This window comes from Trichosurus vulpecula, chromosome 5, assembly GCF_011100635.1.
Source record: "Trichosurus vulpecula isolate mTriVul1 chromosome 5, mTriVul1.pri, whole genome shotgun sequence".
Lineage (NCBI taxonomy): Eukaryota > Metazoa > Chordata > Mammalia > Diprotodontia > Phalangeridae > Trichosurus > Trichosurus vulpecula.
In genome coordinates this window covers 267,011,050-267,021,180 of record NC_050577.1, presented here as the reverse complement: position 1 = coordinate 267,021,180, position 10,131 = coordinate 267,011,050, and the positions used below count along the sequence as shown (strand labels likewise).

Here is a 10,131-nt window from a genome sequence, read left to right as displayed (position 1 = left end):
ACATTGTTGATGGAGTTGTGAACTGATCCAGCCATTCTGGAGAGCAATTTGGAACTATGCCCAAAGGGCTACAAAAATGTGCATACCCTTTAACCCTGCAATACTACTTCTAGGGCTGTATCCCAAAGAGATCATACAAGTGGAAAATGGACCAGTATGTACAAAAAATATTGGTGGCAGCTCTTTTTGGGGTGGCAAAGAATTGGAAATGAAGTGGATGCCCATCAATTGGGGAATGATTAAACAAATTGTGGTATATGAATATAATGGAATACTATTGTGCTATAAGAAATGAGGAGCAGACAGACTTCATTATAACCTGTAAAGACTTATATAACTGATACCAAGTGAAGGGAGCAGAACCAGGAGATTATTATAAATGATTACAGACACAAGGTATCTGTAAGGACTAACTTTGATAGACTTGGTTCTTCTCATCAATGCAAGGCTCATAGACAACTCCAAAAGAATCATGATGGAAAAAGCTATGCACATCCAAAGGAAGAATTATGGAGTCAATGCAGATTGAGGCTCTCTTTTTTCCTTCTTTTTTGGTTTTGTTTTTTCTTTCTCATGATTCACTCCATTGGTTATAATTCTTCTTTACAACTGGACTATTATGTAAATAAGTTCAATTTGAGGGTATATGTAGAACCTGTATTGGATTATATGCCATCTTGGGGGTGAGAAGGGAGGAGAGTGAGGAAGAGAAAATTTGGAACTCAATAACTTGTGGAAGTGAGTGTTGTAAACTAAAAATAAAAATAAACTTATTTTAAAAAGGAATGTGAAGCTGAGTTAAAAAAAATTTTCATGCAGGGCAAGCTGGCAAGGGGCATGACAGATAGATGGAACAGCAGCTTAGCAACTATCAGAGATCATCACCACAGGTGGGAGCACAAGTAACCTGAGAGTAAAAGGAGCAGAAGACCATGCAAGGGGGGAGAGGGAAGATGGGGAAGCCACCAGCAGCAGCAGTACTGCTATGTTTCCTGCCACAATGGCTGCCAACTGCAGCTAGCAATGTTGCCAAAAAATTTTCAGGGGAGTAAAAGCTAAGATACTAAGACAAAGACAGTAACTATAACTGGGCAATGCAGGAACCACAGAGAGCTTTGATGCTCTCTCATGAGCTAGGTTCTTCCATCTAGTTCTCATCTGGATTAGCAGAGAGAACTCCTTTCCATGGACTTGCTTATTCTTCTATGACCAGTAACACAGACTTCCCTTAAGCGTACTGAAGTATTCCTTCCCACCTCCTAAAGGAGGAAAGAAATATGAATGCCTCTTCAGACTTCCTTTGAAGAGACCCAACAAAGTCTGAAGGAGATGAAAAATAGATCACTCCCAGGTTCATATTCTTCATAATTAATGAATACATCACTCTGGGTGTGAGCTGCTCAAATTATAAATGCAACCATTCCAAAATCTGAATGGGACACATTTTAATACTTCATTGTCTTGGTTATTTGCTCCTTAAATTCTGAAATCTCATCACGTGGGTTGGGGGAGACTTAACTGCTCAGGGGTGCCTTAGTCAACCTCCTGAATATAGCACACCCACAATATATATTATATATGTTATATACCTGTGGGGATATATACATATGTAGAGACAGATATAGATATCACTTTAAGGTTAACAAAGCACCTTTCTTACCACAACCTGTGAGTCAAGCAGTGCAAATATTAGTGACATAATAATGTCCATGGATTTTTAATACAAATGAATGTTGGCTTTTGTTTTTAAAAAATATCAGCTTTATTAATAAAATTATCTCATTTCTATTATTTTTGTTACTAACAGAGTCTGTTATGTTTATATCTTTATGTATATTGACCACAATATTTCTAATATAAATACAACTTGGACATAATACATAATATTTTTAATCTGTTGCCGTAACCTCATTGCTAATACTTTACTTAGTGTTTTTGTTTGATAACGACTGAGGAAAATAAATGGTCCATTGTTTCCTTTATCTTTTCTATATTTTTAGTTTGGTTATGAAGCCAACATTTGTATCAAAAAAAAACTCTGGTAGGATGCCTTCTTTTTCTATTTTTGTAAAGAGTTTATGCAATATTGGAATGAATTGTTCTTTGAATGCTTGACCAATCCACTTGTAAATCCATCTTGTCCTGCTCTTTTTTACCTTGAGAGCTCATTTATGACTAATTTACTTTTTTTCTGAAACTGGATAATGTAAATTCTCTGTTTCTTGTCCAATTAATCTGAACTTTTTGTATTTTTGTATACATCCATCAGGTTCATTAATATTAATTTTGTTGGCATACAATTGGTCAAAATACATTTTTATAATTTCTTTTATTTTGTCTTCATTTCTTCTGAGTTCTCTTTTTCCAGTTTTAATGCTGGCAATTAAATTTACTTCTTGTTCATTTAATGAAATCCACTAGCTATTTGGTTTGGTTTGTTCATGATGTCAGCTCCTGCTTTTACTTCTCAATTTTATGAGCTGTGACTGTAGTTTTAATTTCAAATTTCTTAGTATCTTCTTTGATTTTTCAGGATGTCTAGTTCAATCTTTACTTGGAGCTTTTTGATTTGTTGCTTTTCTAATTATTTTGGAGACATGTCCAAGTCATTATTCTAATCTTTCAGTCTTCAGATTAAGAAAGACTTTAGAGATTTATATTTCCCACTAAGGTTGCTTTGGCTCCATTGCAAAAATGTTCTTGTCTCATTGTTGTCATTAGCTTGGATGAGATTAACTAGTGTTCTGTGATTTGTCCTTTGACCTATGAATTCTTTGGAATTAATTTAGTATTGAATTGATTTTTAATCCTTTCTCCAAATTCCTTTCATTGAATATACTTTTATTGCATCATCTTCAGTAGAGGGTGTGTTTAATATTTCTGCTTTTCTGAATCTGTTAGTGAGGTTTTTAATACCATAAAGATTGGCCAACTTTTGTAAAGTTATTATGCATAGCTTAAAAATACCGAATAGCATCTACAGAACGCTTGGAGGCTTGAAAAGCAATTTACAGATATTATGTCATACAACCTACATAATTACAATATAATATAAACACTATTTTACTATCCCAATTTTACAGATCAGGGAATTGATGCCAAGAAATTAAGTGATTTGGTCAGAACCACACAGCCAGTTCATGGCTGAGATAGGATTTGAACTTCAGCCTTCCTAATCCCAGATCCAGCACTCTAGCTGCTATGGCCTCAACTGCCCAGAGAGAGAAACTTTTCTGTTCAAGTTCAGAAGTCCAAAGAGAGCGTTCAAACTGTATTTTTCTAAAATTCTATTCACGTCTTTAACTTTGTTCTTTTTTATCTTTTTGTTAGATTTGTCTAGGTATAAAGGGCTACAGTAAAACTTCCCCCTACTATAGTTTTACCTTATGTTTCTCCTTGAAATAATAATAATAATAACTAGCATTTATATAGTCCTTTAAAGTTAGAAAGGCACTTTGCAAATTTTACCTTATTTTTATCAAGGGTGGTATATACAGGCATTCCTCGTTTTACTAAATTTAGCTGTATTATACTTTGAAAATACTGCATTTTTATAAGTTGAAGGTTTCTGGAAACCCTGTGTTACAAGTCTCTTGGTATCATAACACCATGGGCTCACATCAAGTCTCCTTGTCATCTCTTGGTAAATCTCACAATATTTCAAACCTTTTTGTTACTATTATATCTGTTAAGATGATCTATTATCAGTGACCTTTGATGTCACTATTGTAATTGTTTTGGGGTGCCATAAACCACACAATTTAACAGATAAATGTTCTTTGTTCTGACTGCTCTACAGATGAGCCATTCCGCCTGTCTCTCATTCTACTCTGGCCTCCCTATTCCCTGAGACACAATAATATTGAAATTAGACTAACGAATAACCCTACAAAGACCTCTAAGTGTTCAACTGAAAGGAAGAGTCAACTGATGTACCAAACTTCACTGTTGTCTTAGTTTGAGAAGTTGCCACAATCACCTCAATGTTCAGCAACCACCAACCTAATCAGTCAGCAGCCGTCAACATCGAGGCAAGACATCTGCCACCAAAAAGATTACAACTCCCTAAAGGATCAGATGAAGGTTATTATTTTTTTTAGCAATAAAGTATTTTTTGATAAAGGTACATGTGTTGATTTTTTTAGACGTGATACCATTGCACGCTTAATGGATTATGGTATAGTATGAATATAACTTTATATGCACTGGAAAACCAAATAATTTGTGTGACTAACTTTCTTGCAATATTTGTTTTATTGCAGTGATCTAAAAGTGAACCCCAAATATCCCTGAGGTAGGGCTGTACTATTATTATTCCTACTTTTAAAATAAGGAAATTAAGGCAGAGAGAGGTTAGCTGACTAGACTGAGGTCAAATACTAAATAAATGCCTAAGGCTGGATTTGAATTGAGGACTTTCTGACTCCAACACTCTACTCATTGCACCACCTAGCCACCTAACATCTACCTGCCTAGAAATATTCAGATGCTATTCCATTCTGTGTAGCTAGATAAGAAGCGAAGAAATAAACATTCATTAAGCACCAATTACGAGTCAAGAACTGTGCTAAGCACTTTACAGATATTATCTCATTCGACTCTCATAACAACCTCGGAAGGTAAGTAATACTATTATCCCAATTTTATAAATGAGGAAACAGAGGCAAGCAGACATTAAGAAACTTGCCCAGGGTCACATAGCTAGTGGGTGTCTAAGGCTAGATGGGGACTCTGGTCTTCCCGACTCCAGACCTAGCATTCCATCCAGAGACAACACCCAGATACCTCTAGGTGCCTCTTCATATATTCAGCAGTGATATTGATTCATTATTCATGGAGAATTGAAGTAGAATGAAGTTTCCATGCATACCTCTATTAAACCTGTTCATTCTTACTGTTGCTTTGTCTTAAATCATGATTACTACTCTAGCTTTTTTAAATTCATCTGAAAAAAATAGCATAAAATGAAATTCACCTGAAGCACAATTAAATTTTCATATACCCCTGTAGTATAATTCTGTATGTATGAATATGTTTCTTGTAAACAACTTGTTGGGCTCTGCTTTCTAAATTAAATTCTTACCTTCTATGTTGTGGGTAACTTCATCCCATTCATATCTGTGCTTATAGTCATCAATTCTGTGTTTCCCTCCATCCTGTCCTCTTAACCATTTTTTCCTTTTCTTTGCCCCACACCCTCCCCTTACAAAGAAGGGAATAAAAAGAGGAGTTTGCTTAACAAAACTTAGTGATCTATAACTGAAGTGATCTCTTTGTCCCACTGCTCCTCTTCTTTTCCTCTCATCTAGTCCCCATCTCAAATTATTATTTTTCTTTCCTCTTAATTTCCTCTTCATGATGCATCAGAGCCACACCAGATTTTGTTTTGCTATGACCATTCCTACACTGCCTCTAAACCACCCCCTTCTCCTACTATCCCAATATTTCCTTTCTCAGGCTAATGTACTTCTGGACAAAAACTCTGTGTGAGAGAAACCATGTTAAACCCTCTGTTGTCCAGTTCAGATGAAAGTGAGGTTCATGTCATCCATTCCCCCATCCCTTCATCCATATTTATAGACTCTTCATCAACATCCCCAGTTATGTGAGATAGTAAAGTTCCCTCTACTTTCTCCTCATTTTATCCCTAATATATTTTCCTTTCCTTCCTTTTTTTAAATCACCTCCATAGGCCCCTTCCTCTTTCAGTCCTACTATCAAGTCAAACCTCTGTGGGTGACTGTCCCTAATCAGGCTCTGGGCTGTTTTCTCTCCCCTCTGAGGTTTCCAAGGTCAGGATCCAGCTTCTTCTGTGTCCTCTGGACACAACTCTGTTCATACTACTGATTCACTCTACTGCTGGAGTTTTCCCAGTCAGGGAGCTTCTGAGATCTCCTTGAGCTGAGAACGTTTGGACTGTTTCCTCTTCCAGGGCTCTTAGCTTCTACTCATCTTTTCGTTTAAACCTGGACTGGATGAATCAGCTTACTGCAGGATCACTTTGGATTTGGGGTTATTGCTTCATCTGGTACTCTTGTTATATCATCACTGGAGTAAAGATGGGAGAGTTCTACAGCTTTCACAGAGCTGTCATCATCTGGAATAACGAGAAATCATTAAGGGCTTACTACATACCATTGTGGCAGAGGCTGGGGATGCAAAGACAAAAAATGACACAATTGCTGCCAATAAGGAGATTATATTTCCAGGGGGAGATAGAATATATGTGTACACAAAATAAATTGAAGGTAAGCAGGCATACGCACTAGCAGCTGGAATGATCAGAAAAGGGAATATGTAGTTGTAGGAGATGGGAAGTCAACTGAGTTTTGAAGGAAACTAGGATTTCTAAAAGATTCATCTTTTAGATGAGAATAAAATGCATTAGAACATGGGAGTACATCCTGACAAAAGACAAAAACAAGAGATTAAACAGCATTTAGCTGGAACACGGTGGGAGGAAAAATGAATAATAAGCCTGGAAAAGTGAGTTGCAGTCAGCTTGTGAAGGGAACTTTTTTTTATCAAAAACTCTTCTTTGATTTTAGCCTCCTGTCTCCTTCTACACCCACAGTACTCAATCCAAAGCAGAGAGAAATGACTAAGGGTGCTTGTCTTCCATGTGATCTCCTTTCTCAGCCTTGAGAACTATTCACAATTTCACATTCCTCCAGATAATATCTGGAAAGGACCTAGCACATGCTCGATGCTTGGAAAATGCTCATACCCTTCCCTCTACAATAAATAAGCCAAACAGTCATTGACATCAAAAAACACATTTCCTTCATCCTAATAGCGTGGCAAAGGTTTCCCAGTGCTTTTACATGTGGGCAGTATCACTCTAGTCATCTGGTTGCCTTCTCTGGCTCTGTGGTTAATGACTATGCACATATGCTAACAACTGGAACTACAGACTCCAAGTTCACCTTCAACAAGATCTAGCCATACTAGAAGAGACAGAGTTGTACTTGGTCCCCTCTGGACATCAGATCAAATGCATCCTAAGTCCAGGATCAAGGTGGGAGACATAGCACAATCATCAAAAGAAGAAAAATTGTCATTAAATTAAGTATCTATTTAGTGCTACTATGTGCCAGCAAATGTGATAAGAATTAGACATATAAAAACTAAAGTGAAACACTCCCTAGTTTTAAGGATCTTATATTCTTCTGAGGTACAGCAGCATGCACACAGATAAGGAAATACAATGTACATAGAAAGTAATTTCAGGGGGACAATATTAATTACTGGGGTGTGGAGAGATTGGTAAAGATTTCATGTAGGACATCATTACATTCAAGCTAATCCTTGCAGAGAGCTAAGGATTCCGAGAGACAGAAGTGGTGAAGAAGTACAATCCAGACCTAGGAAACAGCCTCTAAAGGAGCTGAAAGGTAGGGCCCATGCTATGATATTTGGAGAACAGCAAATAGACCTGTTTGGCTGGAACATAGAATCCATGGTGGGAGTAATGTTTATTTACTCTAGGAAAATAGATTGGAGCCAGATTGTGAATGGCTTTAAATACTAAACACAGGAGTTTATATTTTATCCTAGAAATAGAAGGGAGTCACTAAAAATTCTTAAACAGAGATGTGGCATGATCAAACCTGTGGCTGGGGGCAGCTAGCTAGATAGCTAAAGTCAGCTACATGGCACACTGCATGCAGTACAGGCCCTGGAGTCAGGAAGACCTCAGTTCAAATCCAGCCTCAGAAGCTTACCAGCTATGTGACCGTGGGCAAGTCACTCAACCCCAATAGCTTCCAAAAAGAAATGAGCCTAACAAATGATATGAAGGGTCAGAAAATAACAACTACAAGGATCTCAACAGGGTGATCTGTTTAGATAGGACAAAGTGAGTTAAGAGATGGAGTTTGGGTCAGATCTGCTGATCCCAGACACAAGGGAGCTAGACACAGGCTGTAGATCCATTCAAGTTCAGAGTAGGAATCAGAACCCCATGGAGTTAATGATTCCAAAAAGACAGATGTGGGCACGGAATAATCATTTCATAGTGATGATGGAAATCAGAGGAAGTGGACAGAAGCAGCCATAAACAAGAACAATCTCAGTAAAACTTACCTGCCAATTTAGGTCAAGACAAATTCTGCATCTCCTCCAGCAAAATCTAACTTCCGTAAAGGAGGATTTGTTACATTTGTGTCTCTGTGTCCTCAGCAAACTGCACACTATTTTACACATAGTAAGCACTTAACGAATGTCTAATAAACTGATCTGAATACTCCTTCAATTTGATAAACTTTTATGGAGCTTATTCTCTGATAGTTCTGACCACCAAAGTACTTACTGGCACTGAACATAGCAATGGAATGCCTTACCACAGAGGAAGAGGAGGGCTCCATTTCAAGGTTCTAGTACAGAGAGGGGATCCAAGCCCTCACATCTGACGTGTGCCAAAGCTGGCATATCATACTCACGCTCAATCATTCATATCTCTGCCCCTTAATCCATGTGAATCCCTCTCAAACTGCAGCACTAGACTCAGAAGACATTTATATAATCAACACCCCCAATAATATCACAGAATCCAAATCACAGAATCTCAGTGTCAAAAGTAACCTTAAGGAGGGCAGTGTCCAGCTCATAGCCTCCTTCTCCACCCCAAACACTGCCCTTCTACTTGCAGACTTCAATATACATATTTATGTCCCTCAGACTCTGGCTTCTTAGTCCATCTAATCCAAACCATACCTGAATAGTCCTCCAAAAGTCATCACCCAGCCTCCACTTGAAGCATAAACCTGAAAATAGCTACCACATCAGAGTCTTAGGTGAAAACTGACAGAAATTCCTGGGACTTTGAGAAAAGGAAGGATTTCCTTCTGAAACACCAGGCCCATCTCAACCATCATCCTCCAGGAATCTCCCTACTACGCAAAAGATCCGGGAGTTCAGCCCTTTCCCCCATTTTACAAAGGTCAGGTCATGAGGATGAAGAACACTCACTTTTGGGAAATGCCAATATAGGAATTTCTTTTCTTTGACTATATAGATTGCAACAAAGGTTTTGCTTTTCCATTAGTAGAAGACTAGATCAGGATTGGAGAGTGGAAGAACAAATAAATGTTTTGTAGCTATAAATATAAAATTTAGTTTAAAGAAAAAAACAAAAAACAGGAAGCAACTCTCAACTCACCAAAAAGGAAGCCAAGCAAACCACTGGACCAGACAAGAACTTCAAAGGTGTTCTGTTACCTTGCGCCTCAGAGCTCCTATCACCTCCTTGTTCCTCAGGGTATAGATAAAAGGGTTGAGCATGGGAGTTAAAACTGTGTAGAAAAGGGAGAGGATTTGGTCCATGTCCTGAGTAACATTGGCTCCAGGTCTCATGTAGGCAATGGTCCCAGTCCCAAAGAAGAGTGTGACAACCAGTAGATGGGAAGAGCAAGTAGAGAAGACTTTTTGGCGCCCCTGAGCAGAGGACACCCCAAGGATGGTAATGAGGATGCGAACATAGGAAAACACTATCAGCGCAAAGGGAGTCATGATAAAGAGCAGGGTGACAATAAGATCGACAACCATGCCTGAAAATGTGTCTCCACTTGCCACTCCCAAAACAGGCAAAATGTCACATAGAAAATGGTGAACAATTTTAGTTCCATGAAAGGGCAAGGTAAAGATGAATATGGAGTGCATGGTGCCTGTGATGATGCCCATTAGATAGGAAGCACCCACCATACCCACACATACATGCCGGTTCATCAGCATGGCATAATGCAGGGGCTGGCAAATGGCAGCATAACGGTCATAAGCCATGGCAGTGAGCAGGCAGCATTCAGCAATGCCAAAGAGGGCAAAGAAATACATCTGGCTGAAGCAGCTGGCAGGAGACATGGCAGGATGTGAGAAGAGGAGATCAGTCAGCATCCTAGGCACAATAGTCGTAGTATAGAGGATCTCTATTGTAGAGAGATGTCGAAGGAAGAAGTACATGGGAGTGCTCAGGGCTGGGTCCAGCAGGGTAAGGGTGATGATCAGAGAGTTGCCCAGCAAAGTGACCAAGTAAACAAAGAGCACTCCCCAAAAGAGGGCACTCTGGTAGGCCCCCAAATATGAAAATCCCAACAAAATAAACTCTGTCACTGCTGTCCCATTAGCACCATCCAT

The 10,131-nt window shown here is 38.6% G+C and overlaps 1 protein-coding gene across 1 annotated transcript; it reads right to left on the bottom strand.

The window, feature by feature from the left end:
• Positions 1 to 9,201: 9,201 nt before the first annotated feature.
• LOC118849478 (olfactory receptor 9-like) lies at positions 9,202 to 10,131 on the bottom strand. Its single transcript, XM_036758342.1, has one exon. The coding sequence runs from the start codon at positions 10,129 to 10,131 to the stop codon at positions 9,202 to 9,204; it is 930 nt and encodes a 309-aa protein (XP_036614237.1).